The following is a 24,960-nucleotide window of genomic DNA, read 5'->3' as shown; positions in this document are numbered from 1 at the left end:
GGAAGCAAGAACGGGGGTGGGGTGGAAGGAGAGGAGGAGGAGGAGGAGAGGAGATGGATGCTCACATATACACTGTGATGGAAGATAGTACTGTTGCGTTCGCAGGCTTGTTTCTTTAGATCAAGTGGTTTTGGTGCATGTGATGCATGAAGCCTGAACTTAACCTTCACTGTTCTATTGAAGACTGCATATGACTCATGCAATCATACAATATCAGGTATTTTTTTGAATGAAAGTGAATGTTGCATCTTTCTGATAGGCCTCATGTGTAGCAAAACTGCTATTTATTTCTTCAGCTCTGCACCTAATCTAATATTCTGTTGATTTCATTTGTCAGGCTTTCACATACACTCATATTTTTTTGTTGGCAGCCTCTAATGTACTGATTTAGCATGATGTCAATATGCTGTGCTCCTTGGCCTAAATGCAATCAATCTGACATAAAAAAAAAAAAAAACAGGAAATAAGACGTTTGTCTTTGCACTGAAATTTGCTTCCAAATCTGTAATACATAGTATTTTGTAATTGCATGCTTAGAAAAATACAGTAAATATACAGAAATACGCATTATGAATATGCCATAAATATATAGAATATATTTATTTAAAATATATAAATATTGATATGCTGTGAAATATATCATGTGTATACAAATTAATTCATTTTATGTGTAAAAAATTATGCTTCTGTCTCTTAGAAAAGTAAAGTACCAATAAGTGATTGAAGTTGGGAACACTGAGGATTTTTTTAACACAAGGCACAAATCTAATTTGTAAATAGAATTTTACATAAACTATTAGATAGATAGATAGATAGATAGATAGACAGATATTTTAATTTATTGTTTAATGTTATTGCGGAAACGCAGACCAGGGTTTTAAACTGTGTGATGGAAGTACATGCCCTTCATGTCAGCTACTGCTCTGCAGCCAGGCTGATTGCATCACTTCTCCCTTTTCCAAGAGTAGGAACCATTTCTTAAAATTTACAGTCTCCTTGTCAGAGACTGGTTCTTGTCTATAGTCTTCTTTGGCAGCCTCAGTGCTGTTTGGCAGAACCAGGACACAAAGCATGGATCAGAGAACACATGTTTCGACATTTGGGCACCTTCAGCATTGAACGCTGTATCTGTCTGAAGGCATCTGGCATTCCTTCTTTTTTTGGGGCCACATAAGAACTGATGGCTTTTCTACATTGCTCTTTAAGACTTACTGCAGTGAACCAGTTTCGTGCTGCCTACCACAGTAGTCCATGTAAATTATCCTCCTTTTTCAGGATGTTTCATCTAAGTGAATCAACCCACCAGCAAATCAATACAAAAGTATAGTGGTGGACCTCTTCCTACCTTTACCATCTTCAGATGAAAGCAAACTGAGAGTGAAGTGGGTGTTTCTTAATTATACTTCCAGGCGTTTTCCTAATCCTAGGTCATTTGTTTTCACATTTAAGTGTTTCCAGACCAGGCTGCAGTATTGGAATTGTATTTAAATACCATCTCAGAGCCTTGTGACTTTTTTTTCATTCATAATCTTTAATCTTAATCTGTTAGCCTTATAATCTTCAATTAAAAACATTAATTTACCCTCCTCCTCATAACAACATCTCTACTATGATGACGTGTACACTGGCACGAGCAAACAATCCAGTCAATTTAATTTACTATTTCATCCTGACTTCAAATAATAGTTTGTTGTTTGTCAAATAAATTTCATCCAGGCCAAGATTTCCATAACTGTAATTAGAATTATGAAAAGAGTTGATGAAAAGCTAATAGTTACTCAATCATTATCAACTGAAAAAAGAATTAAAAAAGAAATAAGAAATATTTGTAGTTGTTTTGCTGTCAAAAAGTTTGGGAATCCCAGTTATAATCAAAATAGCAGTTTTGCTTATTGTTTTGTAGCAATGGCAGCAAAGCTACCAGGCTAATCAGAACACTCCACTTTTTTTGAAAATAGTCTCATTTTCCAACTGCCCTAGAGTTAAACAGTTGAGTTTATTCAGTTGAGTCCATTCAGCCGATCTCCGGGTCTGGCGGTAGCACTTTTAGCTTAGCTTAGCATAGATCATTGAATCTGATTAGACCGTTAGCATCTCGCTCAAAAATGACCAAAGAGTTTCGATATTTTTCCTATTTAAAACTTGACACTTCTGTATTTACATCGTGTACTAAGACAGACGGAAAATGAAAAGTTGCGATTATCTAGGCCAATATGGCTAGGAACTATACCCTCATTCCAGCGTAATAATAATCAAGGAACTTTGTTGCCGTACCATGGGTGCAGCAGCAAAGTTCCTTGATTATTACGCCGGAATGAGTATAGTAGAGTATAGTTCCTAGCCATATCAGCCTACAAAATGGCAACTTTTCATTTTCCGTCTGTCTTAGTACACGATGTAACTACAGAATAATCAAGTTTTAAATGGGAAAAATATCGAAACTCTTTGGTCGTTTTTGAGCGAGATGCTAACGGTCTAAACAGATTCAATTATCTATGCTAAGCTAAGCTAAAAGTGCTAAACCCGGAGATCGGCTGAATGGATTCGAAAACTGTTAAACTCAACTGTTTAACTCTAGGGGAGTTGGAAAATTTGCCTATTTAAAAAAAAAAGTGGGAGTGTTCCTTTAAGCTTGCAAGTTATTAAGTTAGCAGTGTGCTAAGCTAGCTGACTAATCAAAGTTAAGGTAACAAGATAAATGGTTAGTAGACTAAATAGCTAGTTTGCTGACTGGTTATCTTGATAGTATTTTAAAGGATTCTGAGGTTGACTATCTACGTTTTCTCAAAGTTTAGCACCTATATTCACTGACCACTACTTTTGAGGCCCAATATTATACCAAATTTTTCATTTTCTTTTCTTTTCTTTTTTTTAATTTATAGATTTGTAACATGTAACACTGGCTGTGAGCGCTCATGGTTATGACAGGTTAGTGCTTGTGCCATCATGAGAATGACATGTCCTTTTCGTTCTGCGAGCTGACAGGAAAACTATCGGGTGCTTTTGGATCTTCTCTCCAGAATGCATGAGTGGTTTTACCCTGGGGAGATTCTGCTTCAGTAACTCTAAATAGTCCTTCACAAAATCGCTTGCTGGCCTTTGCCAGGATCCTTATGGTTAACGTTCCTTGTCCTTTGTCATTATGATCTCTGAGATGGAAAGAGGGGCTCTGGTTTTAACACTGAGAGCTTTTTGTGATAGAAATGGCATTGTCTGAAGAGTAATGACATATGGCCTTGTATTACATCATCATATGAGCATTATCTTTTCATCCGATTCAATTCCCCTGTGACCTCATTCCCATTCAAGTTTAAATTCCCAAGTAACTTACTTTATCAGTATTCATGAGTAATAGTGCATTTTGAATAATTTTATAGTGATTATGTGGGGTTCTATCACAACACATTGAATATGAGTGCTTGTAGTTACAGATTCAAAGCTCAGAAAACAAAGTTGTGACCCCATTTCAGTTACTTTTTCAATGAAAACTAAAAATGCTGTGGGAAATAAATGACTAAAGCAGCTGTAATCCAAAGCAAATAGAGTCATTATTGTAATGTTTAGTCGTTTAATCGTGTTCTGCCTACATTTTTATTAGTCTGAGTGCCTTTAAACCATTTGCATGACAACATGGGAAACATAATTTCATTCAAAATTCACTGTCTGTTTTTACAGTGGGCATGCATGGAAGCTGTTAAAGGATTAGTTCTCTTCCAGAATAAAAATTTCCTGATAATTTACTCACCCCCAAGTCATCCAAGATGTTCATTTCTTTCTTTCTTCAGTCACAAAGAAATTAAGTTTTTTGAGGAAAACATTCCAGGATTTTTCTCCATATCATGGACTTCAATGGTGGCCAATGGTTTGAAGGTCCAAATTGCAGTTTCAATGCAGCTTCAAAGGGCTCTACACGATCCCAGCTGAGGAACAAGGGTCTTATCTAGCCAAACCATCGTTCATAAAAAAAATTATATACTTTTTAATCACAAATGCTCATCTCTGCGATGCGCTTCACGCATTGCGTAATCACTTTGGAAAGGTCACGCATGGTTAGTTCTTCGTCTGTGTACTTCGGTTCAAAAAGGAGGGTAGGGTGAAAAACTCCATCTCATTTTCATCTCCGACATCGTTGTTTTGCCTTTTTGACTTTCTTTGCACGTTCGCTTTATAAACGGTATTTCCACCTACGTAACGCGTGACCTTTCCAACGTGACTAAGTAATGCGTGAAGTCGAGCCAGTGCAAGATGAGCATTTGTGGTTAAAAAGTACCGTATATAAATTGTATTTTTCTTAGAAAATGACTGAATTGTTTCGCCAACCCTTATTCCTCGGCTGGGATCGTGTAGAGCCCTTTGAAGCTGCACTGAAACTGCAATTTGGACTGGAATTCGCTGATCCCCATTGAAGCCCACTATACGGAGAAAAATCCTGTAATGTTTTCCTCAAAAACCTTCATTTCTTTTCGACTGAAGAAAGAGAGACCCCATCTGTTGGAAAAATGCACGTCTAAAATCAGTACCAATGATTGTGGTAAACCTCAAAAAAAAAAAAAGGACTTGTTGTGTTTGTTCTCTGCCCTGTGTCTGGGTCAGAATATTACAGCCTTCTGTCAATTATAAAAGTTAATGTGGTAAAGAGTAGTATTTCAGTATATTAAAACTTACTTATTTAATTCAGCAGCTGGACTTGATAACAGCAAAGAGGCAGTGAACAAAGTGACACACCTTTTTAACACTGTGCTCATATTTTGTGGTGGATTGTGGTATTATCCACTACTGTTCAAAAGTTTGGGGTCGGTTAGATTTTTTATGCTTTTGATAGAAGTTTCTTATGCTCACCAAGGCTGTATTTATTTGATCGAAAATACAGTAAAACAGTAATATTGTGAAAAATGATCACAATTTAAAATAGCCGTTTTCTGTTTAAATATATTTTGAAATCTAATTTATTCCTGTGATGTCAAAGCTCAATTTTCAACATCAGAAATCATTCTAATATGCTGATTTGATGCTCAAGAAACATTTCTTATTATTATCACAGTTGAAGATATAAAAAGCATCCTGTTGAAATGTGTCCAGAAATACTTCAGCTATGAGACTGTGCTCAATAACGTGCTTTCAGAACATAAATCGCAGAATGAGAAAATATTCATGTGACTGCAGCACTTGTGAATTGCCCATTTAGGTTACCATAGTAACCTGTAGGTCTCTGTGAATTTGGTATAACCCAGTGAGATTATTTTTTAACTCTCATTCATGTTCCATATAAGTTCATTTACCATGGTATCGTGGCAATACCACGTGCTTTTGGACACATACAGATGCATAGTTGTGTATCTATTTTTCATGCTTTTCTACATTCTACCAGTTTTTCTTTTATGTGTGTGTTTTCATCTCTGATCCCTCTTTTTTCCGTAGGGCCCAGTGTCAAATGAGGGGAGACTGCAATTGGCCCCTGCAACCTGTGGTCTGTTTGTGTCTCCAGTGGATCAAATACACCTTCTTCCCTTAATATCTCTGCATTATATAAGAATACACACATTTATATGCACAACGCCTGATCTTCATCTCTCTAAGGTGAGAAACACTTCTTTCTATGAAGTCTCCACTCTACGTTAGACTAGATTTCATCATCTGTTATATGCTTATGTTAAATACTTAACCTGACTTCCACTAACTTTGTGGCTTTTATGCTGTATTTTTTATGGAAAATATTTCCAGAACTGCAAAATGGCAAACTGGTTTCCCCTTTTTCCTTTGTGGTGTCTGTACTTAATATTAGCAACATTTTCCTGTGCCTTTGCAGATATTAAAATCTTAATAGAATTTTTTTTAATGTCTATATTGGTATAAAACCACTAGGAAACTAATGGAACATATTTTGGCATGATTTTTAGAAATGAACATCAGTCTTAGATGTTCAGTACTGTTTCTCCACCTTTTTTGGCATAGGCTTCACTATGGAAGCCCGTTTCCACCACAGAGTAAAAAATATGAAAGGTAATTGTGAAATATAGCTTAAAATATGAAATAAAATCACACTTGTGAGATATAGTCATAATTATGAAAATTAAAGCAACTGTATGTACGTTTTTGCCTTTAAATATCAATTTCAAAATCATTTTAATTCTAATTTTAAGTTTGGTAAATGGTTATGAAGTTCCACAAAAAGGGATTATTTTTTTCTGAGTCTGAGTGTACAGCTATCCATGTAATTATGACTAATTACATAATTCCACTCACTTAGCTATAGGGGCTTCAAAATTGCAAAAACACAGAAACCGACATACAGTTGCTTTTAAAGTTTAAATTAATAATCATCAAACTACTTTCCTCAAAAAATAATGTACTATTAAAACTCTTAGTTAAGGATGTCCCATGTCGTTTTTATCCTGGTTTAGGTTTGTGCTTTCTGCATCCTTGTATTGTGGGTGCAGTTACATCTTCCAACCGCATGGAGGCGCAGCAGGCTTCTCCTGACAGCAGCAGTGAGGAATGTACCGTATTAGAGGCTCTGCCTGGCAAGGGAACAGCGCTAATTTGCTCTCAACACAAAGGAAAAGTGAGACCTATTTCAATACACACATTCACATAAACACACACACACCATAAAATGATTGCACAGATGGGTGAAATATCTCTCACAGACAGTGTTTTCCCATGAGCATAAGCTTTCTGTCCCAGAAAAACAAGTGTACCCTGATCTCAGCTGGTTCCTCTATAAATATCATAAGTTGAATATAAAATGAAGCTAATAGGTTAGGGAACATTTAGGATGACTCTTCCTACAGAAAGTATTTCTCACAATTTGTATAATGTTTTTTTAAATTAAATGATATTATATTAATTTCATTCATATAACCCATTTGCGTTCGTGAAGTAGGTTCAAATTTTACTTAACATAATGAGGAATTTTAATAGAAATGGTTTTAGAAAAAAAATAGATAAGAATTATATTTAGAAAGATATTTAGAAAACAATATAAAAAGAAAGATTTAGAAATAGAAATCATTTTAGTAAAAATTTAAATAGAACATAGAAGAGAGAGAGAAAAATGTGCTTACAAAAATATGTTTCTAAAAATTTACAGAAACCGTTTTAACGTTTTCAGAATGATTTTAATATAAATAAATTTAGTAAAAAAAAATTAAATGGCAAATATTATTAAAAAAAAATCTATTGACATGTTTTAGTACATTTATTAAAATAGTTTTGAATTTCTCTGTTATTTTTCTGTGCTGTATTCAGGTGTCTGTGTTGTACTGTTTGGCCTGTGAGATTTCAGTATGTGAGGACTGTATGAATGGAGAACATGCTGAGCACCCCACCGATTCACTGGAAAATATTGTGGACCAACAGCTAGCGGCATTACAGGACAGAGTGGATTCAGCCAAGAACAGGTGCTCCCTTGATGCCCATCATGCCATTCTCAGTACTGTAAAATAAATAGGTTTACAAATAAGAAGGCCCACGCAGAATTTACACAGGTACCTCTTGTGACACTTTCATCCTTTTCAACATTTGACCATATTTAAATCAATTCCACAAATTTTGCCTTACCATCAGTACAGAAAAAAAGTCTGTAGATTACGTGTGGGCCTCAGACTAAGAAAAAAATCTATCTCCTAATTGCTTAATTCATTAACTGATTGCTTAGTGATTTAGTGTTTATGTCTTCAATAATGGTAGATGGATGAATAGACAGATGAATGGACGTTTAACGGACCTATTTAACTAACTCGCAGGCTTCCTCAGATAAGACGGGCAGTCCAGAGTTTGAGAGACATTCTGCAGCAGTTGAACTCTCAGCGGAGCTCCATAGAGGAAGACATCCACTCCTCCTTCAGCGAGCTGTACAAAACCCTCGATACACGCAAGAGCGTCCTGCTCATGGAGCTGGAAGTCACTTATGGACTGAAGCAGAAGGTATGTGCACAGAAGATTCAATTCACAATTGTTTGCATGTTGCTAAACTAACCGCATGATACTATAAAATACATGCTTCACAAAAATGTTGGCAAGCACAAATTAGTCTGTTTTTGTTTAGTTTGTTTAAATATGCATATTTTATGCATTTAATATTTAATAAATTTATCCTATCCTTTAATAAATTTACTAAATATATTTACATGTATTTAGTGTACACTACATTTCAAAAGTTTGGGGTAATTTTTTTTATGTTTTGAAATATTACTGAAGGCTCAGTGTTATTTTAGTATCATTGATATGTATTATAGCTTTTGTTAATATTTTGAATTAGATTTGAATTTTAATTAGTTTTAGTAATTTCAAATTGTGTTTTTGTCATTTTTATCAGTTTTTTTTATATGTCTATATAGTTTTAATTGAATTTTAGTTTATTTTTATTTTTAGTTATTTTTGTAATTTTGTACAACCTAAACTAAACTAAAACTAAAGCTGTTGCTTTGGCAACTAGCTGTAATAAAATAAGTTAAAGTTTTTTATATTTTATTTTACGTCAGTTAATGCTTATTTTCCAGTAATGAATTTGAATTGAAACAATGAATCTGAAATAATGAATTTGTTTTGGTTTTAGTTTCAGTTAATGATAATAACCCGACAAGGTTGCATTTATTTGATCAAAAATACAGTAAAAATTGTAATATTGTGATATATTATGTTTTCTATATGAATGTTTTTATATGCAGATTTTTTTTTTAAACATTTCTTATTATTATGTTGAAAGCATCATTTTGTGAGAACCTTTTTTTTCAGATTTCTTTGATGATAAAAGTTTAAATTTCTTTCAAAAAATCCAAATGTTTACGGTCATGTATATTTATTAAATTAACATTTCTAAAAATATATTAGCATGTTAATTGAATAAAAATAAATACAATAGCGATAAAACTTAGGAATTTGAATTAAGCTGCTAATCTTTTGAAACATTGCTCATGCTTGCTTTTGTGTATCCTAAAGGTTTTGCAGGCTCAGTTGGACACTCTTCTGCAGGAGGAAGCTGCCATCAACTATAACTGCAGTCTGACCGGTGAAGCCCTGGACGGGGAAAACAAGGCTGTCATACTGCAGACCCATAAAGACGTAGGAGAGAGACTCGGTGACCTGGCCAGCCAGGGCCTTCCTCTTCAGCCTGAGGAGAACGACCAGCTGGATCTCATGATGGAGATCGAAGGACTTCGCAAGTCCATCCACAACCTGGGGACTATCGTCACCACCAATGCCGTGGCCAGTCAGACCGAGGCGTCGGGGGAGGGTCTGGAACAGTGCGTCGTGGGCCAGCCGGCAACTGTCGTCATAACCACAAGAGACAAGTCTGGAGGACTGTGTAAGACGGGTAACGCCATCATCTCAGCTGAAGTCTGCACGCCGGATGGCAGCGTTGCAGACAAATTAGTCTGTTTTTGTTTAGTTTGTTTAAATATGCATATTTTATGCATTTAATATTTAATAAATTTATCCTATCCTTTAATAAATTTACTAAATATATTTACATGTATTTAGTGTACACTACATTTCAAAAGTTTGGGGTAATTTTTTTTATGTTTTGAAATATTACTGAAGGCTCAGTGTTATTTTAGTATCATTGATATGTATTATAGCTTTTGTTAATATTTTGAATTAGATTTGAATTTTAATTAGTTTTAGTAATTTCAAATTGTGTTTTTGTCATTTTTATCAGTTTTTTTTATATGTCTATATAGTTTTAATTGAATTTTAGTTTATTTTTATTTTTAGTTATTTTTGTAATTTTGTACAACCTAAACTAAACTAAAACTAAAGCTGTTGCTTTGGCAACTAGCTGTAATAAAATAAGTTAAAGTTTTTTATATTTTATTTTACGTCAGTTAATGCTTATTTTCCAGTAATGAATTTGAATTGAAACAATGAATCTGAAATAATGAATTTGTTTTGGTTTTAGTTTCAGTTAATGATAATAACCCGACAAGGTTGCATTTATTTGATCAAAAATACAGTAAAAATTGTAATATTGTGATATATTATGTTTTCTATATGAATGTTTTTATATGCAGATTTTTTTTTTAAACATTTCTTATTATTATGTTGAAAGCATCATTTTGTGAGAACCTTTTTTTTCAGATTTCTTTGATGATAAAAGTTTAAATTTCTTTCAAAAAATCCAAATGTTTACGGTCATGTATATTTATTAAATTAACATTTCTAAAAATATATTAGCATGTTAATTGAATAAAAATAAATACAATAGAGATAAAACTTAGGAATTTGAATTAAGCTGCTAATCTTTTGAAACATTGCTCATGCTTGCTTTTGTGTATCCTAAAGGTTTTGCAGGCTCAGTTGGACACCCTTCTGCAGGAGGAAGCTGCCATCAACTATAACTGCAGTCTGACCGGTGAAGCCCTGGACGGGGAAAACAAGGCTGTCATACTGCAGACCCATAAAGACGTAGGAGAGAGACTCGGTGACCTGGCCAGCCAGGGCCTTCCTCTTCAGCCTGAGGAGAACGACCAGCTGGATCTCATGATGGAGATCGAAGGACTTCGCAAGTCCATCCACAACCTGGGGACTATCGTCACCACCAATGCCGTGGCCAGTCAGACCGAGGCGTCGGGGGAGGGTCTGGAACAGTGCGTCGTGGGCCAGCCGGCAACTGTCGTCATAACCACAAGAGACAAGTCTGGAGGACTGTGTAAGACGGGTAACGCCATCATCTCAGCTGAAGTCTGCACGCCGGATGGCAGCGTTGCAGACGGCGAAATTGTGGACCATAAAAATGGAACGTATGAATTCCAATACACGGTGAAGAAAGAGGGACATTTTAGTCTAGCGCTTAGACTTTATGATCAGCATATTAAAGGAAGCCCCTTCCAGTTAAAGGTCACCAGCTCTCCGGATGATTCTCCACCCACCACCACCGCAGCCAATGCTGCATCCACGGGCTCCAGCGATGGTGGGGCGCGGAAACGGAGCGCAAAGTCCCCGGGGAGCAGAAGCCGGCAGAAGGGTGTCAGACGGGGAGGAAGCTTGTTCAGCACCCCAAAAAAGAGAGTGAACCCGATCGAGGATGACCTCATTTTTAGAATAGGTACATGCAGTGAAAGACTAATAAATAAATCATGAGCTGCTTTCTCCCTGTTGAAAATGCCAGCAGCCTCACTAGTTTTGCTGCCTCTTCCATCTAGACTAGCACCAAATTACTGTCATATTAGTATCATTGATATAGTTTTTTTGGTAATAATTTTTTCACAATTTTAACTTTTTTTTTTTCACTTACATTTTCAAGTTTTAGTAATTTTGTTGTTTTTGTTTCTTTCTAAATATGTCTTTTTAAATGTATTAGTTTTAGTTGATTTAATTTCAGTTGTTTTAGTACTACACTCTTAAAAAATGCTGGGTTGTTTCAACCCAATTTTGGGTAAAATATGGACTAATTCAACTGTTGGGTTAAAAAGTTAATTTAAAAATGTAACCAAAATTTAACCCAACAGTTGGGTTAGTCCAGATTTGACCCAAAATTGGGTTGAAACAACCCAGCATTTTTAGAGTGTACATTAAATGAAAATGAGAAATGTTGCAATGTTTTTTTACATTTTTTATTTCAGTTAACGTTCGTGTCAAATAACTTTTTTTTTCATTAACAATTATAACCCTTTCACAGGTTTGGGGTCAGTAAGATTTTTTAAATGTTTTTGAAATAAGTCTCTCATCCTCACCTAGGATGCATTTATTTGATCAAAAATACAGTAATATTGCTAAATATTATTACAATTTACAGTAACTATTTTCTATTTGCATATATTTTAAATGTCATTTATTCTTGTGACGCAAAGCTGAATTTTCAGCATCATTACTTCAGTCTTCAGTGTCACATGATCCTTCAGAAATCAGTATAATATGCTGACTTGGTGCTCAAGGAACATGTATTTATTGTCAATATTGAAAACAGTTCTGCTGCTTAATATTTTTGTGGAAACCGTGATAAATTCTTTCCAGGATTGTTTGATGTGTAGAAAGTATATATATATATATATTTATTATTATTTTTTATATAAATATATTTAACATTATATGTTTTTTACATTTAAATGAAAGTATTAATTTATTTTTAACTTTTGAACAGTTGTATAACTACCATAAACCAGCCTAGACCAACATGGAAATGCATGGTAACATGCATATTTGTACCTCAGCTAAAACGTATAAATAACCCGGAAGAAATCCAGAAGAACATATTTAGGTTACATGACCTAAAATAAAAATTAAAAAAATAAATCCATAGCATAACCACCTAGCAACACTCTTGCAACTTCACAAAGTACTTCGGATGTTCTGATGTCTTCATCTCTTTTACACAACATCTGTTTGTTTTCTAGGAACAAAAGGGAGGAATAAAGGAGAGTTCACTAACCTCCAAGGAGTAGCAGCTTGTTCTGAAGGAAAAATCTTAATTGCAGACAGTAACAATCAGTGCGTGCAGGTAAGAAACCCCCGTCATGTGGGTACAGAATATCTTCATGCAGAATCTGATAACTGAACCCAATCCTTTGTTGATCAGATATTTTCCAATACGGGAGAGTTTCAGAGCCGGTTCGGAGTGCGTGGCCGTTTACCGGGGCAGCTACAGCGGCCCACTGGAGTAGCTGTGCATCCAAACGGGGACATCATCATTGCTGACTATGACAATAAGTGGGTTAGCATCTTCTCCAGTGAGGGCAAATACAAGGTCAGTTATATTTAGTTAGTACTCACAAGCAAATTTCAGAATTAGTCCGCAACTGCTTCATTACGAATTCTCTCGGGAAATAAACTTTGGTTTTATTGACAACATTCTGATTTTTCCGAAGGCTAAGCTGGGCTCAGGAAGGCTGATGGGTCCAAAAGGTGTATCTGTGGATCAGAACGGCCATGTTATCGTTGTGGACAACAAGGCCTGTACAGTTTTCATCTTCCAGCCCAGCGGGAAACTCGTCACTAAGTTTGGCAGCAGAGGAAACGGTGACAGACAGTTTGCAGGTAGGTACAGGTCAGTAGCATCTGATGAAGGGCTACAGACTGCATTGTAACGTACAGATGCCAATGATATAAAATATTTGAGTTGATAGAATTACGTGATCTAATCAGTCATTGGTTCTGTATGAATTTAACCTAGCCGTTCTTTTCCGTGTAGGCCCACACTTTGCAGCAGTCAACAACAACAATGAAATAATCATCACAGACTTTCATAACCACTCTGTTAAGGTAAGCTTAGGCATTACGTTTCCTAACAATGTCATCACAAATATTTCCATGGTGTTATATGAACAATAGAGTGTATTTTTTATCTTTTATTCCTAATGTATAATATTCTGTAATCTTTCTAATGTTCCTATATATTATTACTCTAAACTCTCTCATAGGTATTTAATGCAGATGGAGAATTCTTGCTGAAATTTGGCTCAAATGGTGAAGGGAACGGGCAGTTCAATGCTCCCACAGGGGTTGCTGTGGATGTCAATGGGAACATTATTGTGGCAGACTGGGGAAACAGTCGGATACAGGTAACAAGTCCTTGTGAAGTCTGGTATTAACTTTGACAAACACAAAAGTTTGTCGATATAAACTGCCCCCTATCTAGACAGAAACATTTAGCTTAAAAATAGCTTACCTTTGAGAACAGTACTTTCTATCTGAAAAGAATCTGAATAGTTGTCTTAACCTTCACCTTGTGATTTTTCATTATTTATTTTATGTTCTGCACTTGGAAACACTTCAGATTTTTATCCTAGCTTTTGAATGAACTCACATTAGTTGAGTCAGAAGTTGACAATATTTTGAAAACAACAGAGCCAGAGTTTTCTCTCTCATTATGTTAACCTAAAGTTTTGGTTCTGAAAGATTTTTGAATGTTTTTGAAAAGAAAGCTTCCTATGCTCACCAAAGGCATTTATTTGAAAAATACAGTAAAAACAGTAATATTGTGAATATTATTACAATTTAAAATAACTGTTTTCTATTTTACTAGATTTTAAAACAATTTATTCCTGTGATGACAAAGCTGAATTTCATTTCTATCTTTCTATCTATCTATCTATCTATCTATCTATCTATCTATCTATCTATCTATCTATCTATCTATCTATCTATCTATCTATCTATCTATCTATCTGATCTAATCAGTCATTGGTTCTGTATGAATTTAACCTAGCCGTTCTTTTCCGTGTAGGCCCACACTTTGCAGCAGTCAACAACAACAATGAAATAATCATCACAGACTTCCATAACCACTCTGTGAAGGTAAGCTTAGGCATGCTGTTTTCTAACAGTGTCAATAGGCAACACAAATATTTCCATGGTGTTACATGAACAAGAGGGTGTATTTTTTGTCTTTTATTCATCATTTATAATATTCTGTAGTGTAGTCTATATAATGTTCCTATATATTATTACTTCAAACTCTCTTATAGGTATTTAATGCAGATGGTGAATTCTTGCTGAAATTTGGCTCAAATGGTGAAGGGAACGGGCAGTTCAATGCTCCCACAGGGGTTGCTGTGGATGTCAATGGGAACATTATTGTGGCAGACTGGGGAAACAGTCGGATACAGGTAACAAGTCCTTGTGAAGTCTGGTATTAACTTTGACAAACACAAAAGTTAGTCGATATAAACTGCCCCCTATCTAGACAGAAACATTTAGCTTAAAAAATAGCTTACCTTTGAGAACAGTACTTTCTATCTGAAAAGAATCTGAATAGTTGTCTTAACCTTCACCTTGTGATTTTTCATTATTTATTTTATGTTCTGCACTTGGAAACACTTCAGATTTTTACCCTAGCTTTTGAATGAACTCACATTAGTTGAGTCAGAAGTTGACAATATTTTGAAAACAACAGAGCCAGAGTTTTCTCTCTCATTATGTTAACCTAAAGTTTTGGTTCTGAAAGATTTTTGAATGTTTTTGAAAAGAAAGCTTCCTATGCTCACCAAAGGCATTTATTTGAAAAATACAGTAAAAACAGTAATATTGTGAATATTATTACAATTTAAAATAACTGTTTTCTATTTTACTAGATTTTAAAACAATTTATTCCTGTGATGACAAAGCTGAATTTCATTTCTATCTTTCTATCTATCTATCTATCTATCTATCTATCTATCTATCTATCTATCTAATTTCAGGATTCTTTGATGTATAGACATTTCAAAAGAACAGTGTTTTATTAGAAACTGAAATCTTTTGTAACATTGTCTTTACTGTCAATTTACTTTAATGAATCCTTGCTGAATAGAAGTATGAATATCTTTCAAAAAGAAAAATCTTACCGAGCCTAAACGTTTTGAACAGTAGTATATAGTTGTCTCTACACATTATATATATATATATATATATATATATATATGGATTAAATAAATGCAACCCATAAATAAATGCATAAAATGTAATAGAATCATTCTCATTCTCAGGTGTTTGACGGAAGTGGATCGTTCCTGTCCTACATCAATACGGCGGCAGACCCTCTCTACGGGCCGCAGGGTCTCGCTCTGACCTCAGATGGCCATGTTGTGGTGGCTGATTCTGGGAACCACTGCTTTAAAGTGTACCGCTACCTGCAGTGATATCAGACAGACTCTGATCTAAGACGGAAAGAGAATCAAAGTCATACTGTATGTGTCCAAATCTTGCACTTAATGTAATGTAATGGTATTCTTCCTCCTTGGTTTTCACATCTTTCTGTATTTGTTACTATTGTCGGATGACCTTCTAAGAAGACTATAGCTTATAAACACTGTTTATGGGATGACTTGGAATGCCTTTGCCAAACCTCCACATTCTACACTGTGGAAATTCTGAGACATCAGAATGCATTGGTGAGTGAACTACTACCTAAGCTGAAACTCTGCTCCTGAAATGTGCTGCATGTGTGGACCGTGCATGCGCTGCCAACGTTTGGACACATCGAGCCCCATCTGACTTCTAGGATGCTATTAGAACACTCTCTCAACACTTTTATGAACCTTTTGATAGGGATATGTTATAGAGATGCAGCCAAGAAAGCAGACAGCGATATCTCATGTCTCCCAGCTTTAGCATTCCCTTCTCGACCTGTTCGTATCTTACAGTTGACTAATAAACTATTTGTCAAATGTTTGGAATAACTATGATTTCTTTCATGTAATAAAGTAATTTATGCTCATCAAGGCTGCATTTATTTAAACAAAAATACAGTGAAAACAGATTGTGAAATATTATTACAATCAATAACTGTTTTCTATTTAAATATATTTTAAAATGTAATTTATTCCTGTGATGGTTCAGCATCATTACTCCAGTCTTCAGGGTCACATGATCCTACAGAAATCATTCTGATTTGCTGCTCAAGAAACACAAGGTTGAACAATTGTGCTGCTTAATAATTTTGTGGAAACCAAGATACACTACTAATCAAAACTTCGAGATAAGGATGATTAAAAGAAAATAAATTAATACTTTTATTCAGCAAGGGTGCATTCAGTTATTCAAAAGTGACAGTAAAGACTTTTATAATATTACAAAAGATTAATATTTCAATTAAATTCTATTAATCAAGGAATCCTGAAATAAGTGAATCAAAGTTTCCACAAACATACAATAATTCCCCAACAGCAATAATTGTTTTCAACATTGATAATAATAAGAACCATTATTTATAATTGAGCACCAGAATGATTTCAGAAAGTGATTTAAATGTTCACTGGAGACTGGAGTAATGGCTGCTGAAAATTCAACTTTGCCATCACAAGAATAAATTACATTTTAAAATATATTCAAATAGAAAACAGTTATTTTAAATTTTAATAATATTTAACAGTATTACTATTTTTACTGTATTTTTTAAATCAAATATATGCAACATTGGTGAGCATAAGAGACTTAACACTCAATAACATTAAAAAAAAATCAAAATTATTCAAAATTTTTGACTGGTAGTGTTGGCCTGATTCTCTGATCATATTCCACTTGTGTCTGTTAAATTCATCGTTTTCAGTCCAATCAGTGCAACTGCAATAAGCAAAAATTACAGTGTGGTATTGAAACATCACCAATAACATTTGAATTATTTGTCGTGTGTAATGACATACTGTGTGTACGTGTGTAAGAGACTAACAGTAGATTACACAACTCACTGTTGCCTTGCATACTTATAGAATAAAACTAGCAGCATAATTATGGCTCTTTATTTAGAAAATATTAGGACTCTCTATTTTCCTTACAAATACTATTAAAAACTGGAAATATCAATATATTTGTGTATTTATCGTAAATAATGTTTCAAAGAAAAGATGTTTGGGTTTCAAATGCAGATGTAGTTAAAAGCCAAACATTTTCAAAGAATTGATTTTGATTTGTCGATCATTCTCTTGTGTATCCCAGGATTCTTAAAGGCCCGTTCACACCAAGGACGATAACTATAAAGATATAGTTCTAAAAATCATTCTCAATGTTAAAGAATAGCAGAGTCCACACCACAACTATAACAATAAAGACAAAGAGAAACGATATCGTTGGAATCACTTTCAAAATGATTTTTCTCCAGCTGATGAACGATATAAAAAAATTTGACAGACAATCAGAATCCATCCTGCTGTAATGAGCTCGAGAATCGGCAGACGAGCGTGCGCTTAGAATAAACAGACGATATCGTTCGCTGGTGTAGACGCTAATATCGGTATCTTTATAGTTATCGTTTTTGGTGTGAACGGGGCTTTAGAGGCATGATTCACATACTGTAGTCGTAATGATGTCATACAGATTTAATCATAACTGAATGGCAATAGTATTTCATCATCATTACAATGCAAAGGTCATTTTTTGTTCTTGCTTTTATATTTAAATTCCAGAATGTTTAATTTATTTTGGTACAGTTAGTCTGTACTGTAAATTGTTTGCATATGCATAATGTGCTGATTTCTGTATATAAGGATTGTATGTAAAGAATGTTTTGTAGGTTCATCAGAAAAAAAATTTACTTGAATGTTATTGTTTTATGTCTGTGCAAAAAAGATCAGCCTTAACATTTACATCTTGCAACATTTATCATTGTTTTCACTTTATTGATGAAAATGGTTTCAGTGGAATATTTTATTTTATTTTATCTAGTTGATGTGTGCCTGTTTATGACTTATGACAATAATCCTGCTTGGACTGTGTTGATTTTTTTATTAATATCGCTATCACGTCATATCATTATCATGCTAGCGTACAGCGCATTAAAAGTGGCTTTGGAAAAGCTTGTTGTCCTGTATTGTATTAATTAGTCAAATTAATTATTAAAATAAATGTATTTGCACAAATTTAATATTGTCACTTTAAAACATCAATCAGTATTTAAATGAAAATCTACTGAACAACAGGTCAATAACTGTTTTCTATTTTAATATATTTAAAATGTCATTTATTCCTATGATGCAAAACTGAATTTTCAGCATCATTACTCCAGTCTTCAGTGTCACATGATCCTTCAGAAATCATTCTAATATGCTGATTTGCTGCTGAGGAAACTTTTCTTTTTATCATCATAGTAGAAAACAGTTGTGATGTTTAATATATTTGTAGAAACAGTGAGAAATTTCAGTTTGCCATCAAGTCAAATCTAAATTCAGCCTACATTTTGAGAATAAACACACACCCAAAGTTACTAATTTTTTCCACTTCATTAGGCTACCTCTTCTAGACTCCAGTCACATCAGTAGCCACATAAAAATGGTTTTATTTTCCAGAGTGGGTCACTTCCTGGGTTTTGACAATTTGGCCAGCTCAACATAAAAAAAAATATTGATTTGGCGAACACTCCTCATCATTTTACCCTAATGAAAACATAACCACTCAATACCCACACTTACATAAAATATACCATAAAAATGCTAAACTATTAAACAAACAGACAAAATGAGGCACCATTTTGATTAGGTGTGATAGACAGCAGCTTTAGAGGGGCTTCTGTATGTCTTTGATGTATCAGCATAGGTCACTTCTGAAAGAGTTGTGTGTCTGAATCAATCTGTTTCTAAGTATCTAATAAATTAAAACGCAAAAGCGGCTGTTTGATTTATATTATAAAATGTACAATTTGTCAGATTTACAAATGAATATTCAAAAGGTCAACACATGCACAGTTTTAAACGGAGTCAAATACTGTAGGTGTTTATTCAAGTCCAAGTGAAAAATGTATTCCGTGCACGATTCCAATTATGATGGGTTGCCAGGCAACCAGGTACCTCAACCAATCCAGAAGTTGTCCATATAAAACATGTGTTCTCTCCCAGCTGATGTTCAGATTCAAGGGGTAAATATTGCAAATGGCAACCTGAAAACATAACATTTCAAAAACATTCTCAGTATATATCTATATATATGTGTGTGTGTCCCCAGATAATACTTTTTTTCTTTCTTTAAAGTTTAGAAACAGGGTAACTTGCAAGACAATCATCATATTACGGGGTCCTTCACATTCAAGTGTTTAAAACCCACGATATACATACATCATTCATAAGTAATTAATGATTTAAAGAAATTATTTTATTCAGCAAGGATGCTTTTATAATTGATCAAAAGATCCCAAAAAATATTGAAAACATGTATCACAGTTTCCACAGAAGTATTAAGCAGAACAAGTGTTTTCAACATTACTGTAATAAATTAGATGTTAAAATACAATAGAAAACATTTATCTTAAATTGTAATAATAGTTCATAATATTACTGTTTTTACTAGATTTTTGACCAAATAAATGCAGCCTTGGTGAGCATAAAAAAACATTTTTTCAAAATCTTACCGACCCCAAACGTTTGGATGGCAGTGTAGGTGTTCTGGAAACCCAGTAATTAAATAACTGAATGTCTAGCATCATTCAGTATCAATTCAAGGATACGGGTTATTCATCATCCTTTTGAGGTCCACCTTCTCATTGCAGTATGGACACGTCTGCTTTTTTCCCACGATGCACCAGCCACGAATACAGAATTCATGAAATCTGTTGATCATAGGTAGTTAAGGATGAACAGAATAATTTTACAAACTAACAATTGCTTACAGAAATTTCTACTTGCTTCCTCGTACAATAAACATAAAATTTAAACACGTCAATTTATTTAGCCAAGCATTTAAACATACACTTTTTTACATATAACAATAACCCTGGTTTCCTGTTAAGAAAAACATAACAGATGAGGTTTAGGGGAAATGAAGGATACATGTGGTTACAGGAGAGCTGGTAGGTGTCCTCAATGATGCCTTCCTCATCTACATCCACAAAAATCTTCTGACCACACACAGCACACACATCATTACTGAGGTTTCTGGATGGCATACCACCCATGTTATAATACTGAAGAAAAAAAAAGAAACAAAGAATGATCGAAACATTTATTTTTTTGGAATCGGAATGGTTCACCCAAAAAGGCTGTCCTATAAGGCTATGTAGAATGTTTTTGTACATCAGAACAGATTTGGTGATATTTAGCATTACATCACTTGCAGTGAATGGGTGCCATCAGAATGAGAATTCAAAGGATGCTGAATTTCTCCAAATCTGTTCCCATGAACAAACAAACTCGTCTACATCTTGGATGGTCTGAGGGGGAGAACATTTTCAAGAAATTTTCATTTTTGGGTGAACCGTACCTTTAAAAATCACTGGATATCTGAGAATAAATTGATTTAAGGCTTAAGAATTACATGTTTGGATGTTGTCATATAAAGTGATGCATATATTTACCCCTATTGTGGATGCCATGTAGTCTGAGCAGATTTCAGCAAAGTCACGTCCCATTACCCCATAGTACAGACCATAGAAAAGCATAACCACACCCACATCCATTGAATCCTCTGCTTTAATCCTGAAAAAAAAACAAAAAACAAAGATATACAATAATATAATAACAATGTAGCTAAACTTTGCAGGACAGTGAGTCCCCAGGAACAGGGTTGAAGACCTGGGGTCTGGGGTACAATTGTTCTCGGAATGGCAATTAGACAATCAATGCACATCCTCATATGTCACCCCAGAAGTATAAATCCATTTCTTATCAGACTTACAATGTCACCAAGGGAGTAATTCCTTCCGATTAGCATGCCATTGTGTCAGCATTACCAATGGATACCACCGACTCACTAACTCAGACACAGCCAAATTCTGTTTAGGATTTTAGAATCAGAATAAAGGCACTGTTTCACTTCTGTGCAAATATGTCAAACAGCATGTTTCTGATGTCAATCAAGTTCACACACCTGAAGAAAATGTTGAATCCAAACATGGTAAACATGATGGCGAGATATCCAATCACACCCACCGCGTAGCTCAGCTTGTAAATGAGGAGGAACCACTTATACACCATCCTGCAGAAGTGAAATAGGCTTTATTTTAATATGCATTCTATATAACACTGCTAAAGCAACACATTCGTCAACCCAGCTATAACCACATGTGTGACTGTTCCTCAAAATGTCCCTTTTTGTGTCCAACAGAAGATAAAAAGCTATGGAAAGTTTTAGAACAACACATAGAGGAGTAAATGCTGACAGAATTGCATTTTTCTCTCAAAAAACAAAGCATTTCCGTGCATTACCGTGGCGTTCTGCAGGAGAGAGGCTTGCGTGTGGCTCTGAATATGACATAGCTGGTGATGACGGAGAACATGCCCCATGTGGACAGGAAACGCCACCAGTAAAGCTTAATGGTAAAGTAAAGAGGAACCACCCACATCTGCAATAGTGTGACCATCTACAAGAGAAACAACATTCACGATATTCATTAACTTCTTTATATTAAAGCATAGTGATGTTAAGAGTCCTAAACTGTATAATATGGCACTCACATTGTAGGATCTGCAATGTCTTTGTTTCCACTGAACCAGGACAATCTGAGCGACCACCAGCATGGCAATGAGAATCAGAACCATCTCGGCATGCATGGCCTCATGACCTCTGTGCTTCACGTGCAACCTCTCATGCTGCATCCTGGAGTTACACACACACACACGTAAGTGTATAGAAAAGTCAGAAACAGTCAGAGAATGTAGCCATGAAATCAAAGCTAAAACAGTGATCAACAATCCCGAATGCACAAAACGAGAAGCTAATGATACAGGAAAATAGGCCAGGAGTTTGTGAAAAAGCTGTTCATTTTGCAGGATATTACACAAGGCCAGACCTACTGAGGCCCCCTGCACGACACTGATAGTGTTCATTTATAATAATGACACGCATATGCTCTAGAAACTATTTTTTATACAGAAGGTGACAATCATAAGGTACTAAAAAGACAGGTTGTGACAGTTTGGAAAAGAACAAACTTTCTGAACATCTAAAAAAACAACAACATTATTGTATGCAACAATCCCATAAAAAGTTTGATCATGAGAGTACTTACTTCCAAGTTTCTTTGTGGGACATTTTTAAAGGATCGTCCTGTGAAGAAAGAAAGAAAATTAACAATCCACAACATGCAATATATAATCTTCATATTTGCAGGACTGCAATTTGGCATGCTTTATCAGCATGTTTAATTATTTTACAATTATTATGCTTGTAGTTTGTATGACCATATGTGATCATGGACCAAAAAAACATTTTATTTTAAATTTTTTTAATTGAGATTAAATACATCATAATAAATACGCTTTCCAATGATATATGGTTTGTTAGGATAGGACAATATTTGGCTGAGATACAACTATTTGAAAATCTGGAATCTGAGGGTGCAAAAAAATCTAAGTACTGAGAAAATCGCCTTTAAAGTTGTCCAAATGAAGTTCTTAGCAATGCATATTACTAATCAAAAATTAAGTTTTGATATATTTACAGTAGAAAACGTACAAAATATCTTCATGCAACATGATTTTTACTTAATATCCTAATGATTTTGCTGCCTATTGCTACAAATATACCCATGCTACTTAAGACCAGGGTCACATATTCACCCTTCAGGTTTTTACAAGACTTCTGATCTGGATTTATTTTGCCATCCCAACACATATTGATTTTCCATGGACAACGGTCATTATTGACCACTACTGACCAGTCAGAATCCAGTTTTCCAGTGAGTTGCATAATTGAGTGCAGATGGGTCCCACAAGTAAAAATTCTATTCATTTTCTCCATTGAAGAACAGATTTTAATGATAACTCATAAAACATTAAAAGCAGACCTACTTTGAGCTACGAGGTTGTTTATGCTGTAGAACACAAAAGAAGACATCCTTTTCATAATTTTATTTATCAAAATGAGCTTTGTTGATGCCATCAACATGTTATTTCAACTTAATGTAATTATTTTTAACAGTACTCCTGGTACTAAACTACAGTACCCATAATCCTGCAGGGAAATTACCAACCAGAGAATTGAGACAAGCAAATCACACCAGAAAAACACTCCCATGAAGCACTGCAAGTCAGTTTTCCTACTTAAATATTTAAAACAGACATATTTTGCAATAAATGTTTGTTTGCAATAAAATAATATATACCTTTGAATCTTTAAATACCTTTATATCTTTAAATCAAACATTTTATATTACATTTAGCAGACGCTTTTTTATATTTATCCATCTTTTTAATTATGCCATTTGCAAAATTTTATGGGCCTTGTACATTTCCCTTTTTGTCTTGATTTTCAAATGTTTTTACATAAAATCTAATTTTGTTATGTCACATACTCTGATGCTGGCATCTTCTTCCATATGTCACAAGAGTGTGAGATAAACATGGCCATGCTTGTCCACACCTCTCTATGAAGCTTCAGCTGACTATAAAGAGAGCTTGTGTGGCTCTAGCAGTCAGCTGGCCCTTTATACAGGAGTATCTTTCAAACTTCAGAGTTTTTTATAACAGTATATATTAAAAGGGTCAACAGACAAGCATTTATTTATAAATAAATATGCACATACACTTGCAGGTCGTGATTGTTCATTACAGTCCCGTTTCTGACTTGCCCAATGATTCACATTTAAAGGGGTCATATGATGCTTTTTTAAAGATCATTATTTTGTGTATTTGGTGGAACAGAATATGTTGACATGCTAGTCCCTCCTGTTCCAGTGCGGGGGGCTCATCTGGTATAAATTCTGGGAGAGCAGCACTGAATTAGCTGAAAACCGCACACTTTCACTGGAACTGAAGTGTGAGCTCCACAAAAATGAAGCTTCACTTTTTACTTTGCCTGTGTATTGTAGGAGCTCTTGCACAGAGCGACTATGATGAAGATGATGGAGCGGTAAATATTTACCGAATTATACGGAATTATATTGTTACTTTTTGATAAAATAGTGATTATTGTTTGCTTTCTATCCCACTTTTTTTTACTTTAGGAAGGCAAAAAAGATGTAAGTCTTTTTATATATATGGCCTCAAATCATATGAACGTTTGCAAACAATTACATTAAAAAAATGCAGTAACGTGTAACATTTCTAGTTGGATTTTGTATTGATTTTAGCCTAAAGAAATCCAAGATCCCAGGGGTCATCGTCCCGTCAGTAGAGGTCGTGAGACGTACTCCGCAGGCCCGGCAGCCCCACCTCCCATCAGTGGGGGAAGCCGTTACCGGGGAAGACCAACTGCAGCACCGGTGGGAAAACTTGTGCTGGAGAAGGAAGAGCAGCCAGATTCTGGTGGATGTAACCACATGTCTGAGAAAATGGTCAGAGTGCCAAAGTGTTTTGATTCTACTTGTGCTCTACTTATATGTGTTTTGATGGGCAACATAACATTTCTGATATTTTAGAATAAGATGACAAATATTGTAGGTGATCGTAATAACAATATAGAACTTTAAATCAATGACATAACTAAATGTTCAATATTGGGGAGACCAAATGTACAGCATTAATAATCTCACACTGAAAATCTATTTTGTCAACCGTTAATCTGAATATTGGTGTTTTTGTTGGTTACGATCCAACATACGCACAAACAAAACACAATTCAAATTGTTTTTTTTTCTCTCTCTCTCTCTCTATTCAGGGTGTGTTGTGTCCCACAGGTTGT

At 34.8% G+C, this 24,960-nt stretch overlaps 3 protein-coding genes across 5 annotated transcripts in view; 2 read left to right on the top strand and 1 right to left on the bottom strand.

Moving 5' to 3' along the window:
• trim2b (tripartite motif containing 2b) overlaps positions 1–16,122 on the top strand; it is a 16,786-nt gene extending 664 nt beyond the window's left edge. Inside the window, exons 2-12 of the mRNA XM_016249440.1 lie at positions 5,419–5,577; positions 6,402–6,562; positions 7,249–7,400; positions 7,746–7,926; positions 10,285–11,047; positions 12,336–12,439; positions 12,518–12,685; positions 12,807–12,975; positions 13,130–13,200; positions 13,359–13,499; positions 15,405–16,122. Of these exons, the coding sequence (XP_016104926.1) occupies positions 6,455–6,562; positions 7,249–7,400; positions 7,746–7,926; positions 10,285–11,047; positions 12,336–12,439; positions 12,518–12,685; positions 12,807–12,975; positions 13,130–13,200; positions 13,359–13,499; positions 15,405–15,557 (2,010 nt within the window). The 5' untranslated portion in view covers positions 5,419–5,577; positions 6,402–6,454 and the 3' untranslated portion in view covers positions 15,558–16,122. The remainder of the gene's footprint in view (positions 1–5,418; positions 5,578–6,401; positions 6,563–7,248; positions 7,401–7,745; positions 7,927–10,284; positions 11,048–12,335; positions 12,440–12,517; positions 12,686–12,806; positions 12,976–13,129; positions 13,201–13,358; positions 13,500–15,404) is intronic.
• A 2,548-nt stretch (positions 16,123–18,670) lies between these two features.
• The window catches only part of rnf175 (ring finger protein 175), a 6,895-nt gene continuing 605 nt past the window's right edge, over positions 18,671–24,960 (bottom strand). Inside the window, exons 2-10 of one of the 3 annotated variants that reach the window (XM_016249413.1) lie at positions 23,174–23,176; positions 22,349–22,386; positions 21,795–21,936; positions 21,546–21,700; positions 21,208–21,315; positions 20,696–20,816; positions 20,172–20,305; positions 19,850–19,951; positions 18,671–19,244 (exon numbers count right to left, since the gene is read on the bottom strand). In XM_016249413.1, the coding sequence (XP_016104899.1) occupies positions 19,124–19,244; positions 19,850–19,951; positions 20,172–20,305; positions 20,696–20,816; positions 21,208–21,315; positions 21,546–21,700; positions 21,795–21,936; positions 22,349–22,386; positions 23,174–23,176 (924 nt within the window). In that variant the 3' untranslated portion in view covers positions 18,671–19,123. Of the gene's footprint in view, positions 19,245–19,849; positions 19,952–20,171; positions 20,306–20,695; positions 20,817–21,207; positions 21,316–21,545; positions 21,701–21,794; positions 21,937–22,348; positions 22,387–23,129; positions 23,153–23,173; positions 23,177–24,960 lie in introns of all 3 variants that reach the window. The other 2 variants (XM_016249429.1, XM_016249421.1) reach the window with 2 other exon arrangements.
• fgb (fibrinogen beta chain) overlaps positions 24,052–24,960 on the top strand; it is a 7,157-nt gene continuing 6,248 nt past the window's right edge. The window contains exons 1-3 of the mRNA XM_016249402.1: positions 24,052–24,189; positions 24,284–24,298; positions 24,410–24,613. Of these exons, the coding sequence (XP_016104888.1) occupies positions 24,112–24,189; positions 24,284–24,298; positions 24,410–24,613 (297 nt within the window). The 5' untranslated portion in view covers positions 24,052–24,111. The remainder of the gene's footprint in view (positions 24,190–24,283; positions 24,299–24,409; positions 24,614–24,960) is intronic.

Source organism: Sinocyclocheilus grahami, unplaced genomic scaffold, assembly GCF_001515645.1.
Source record: "Sinocyclocheilus grahami isolate Dianchi unplaced genomic scaffold, SAMN03320097.WGS_v1.1 scaffold25.1, whole genome shotgun sequence".
Taxonomy (NCBI): Eukaryota; Metazoa; Chordata; class Actinopteri; order Cypriniformes; family Cyprinidae; genus Sinocyclocheilus; species Sinocyclocheilus grahami.
This window is presented reverse-complemented; position numbering and strand designations above follow the sequence as displayed.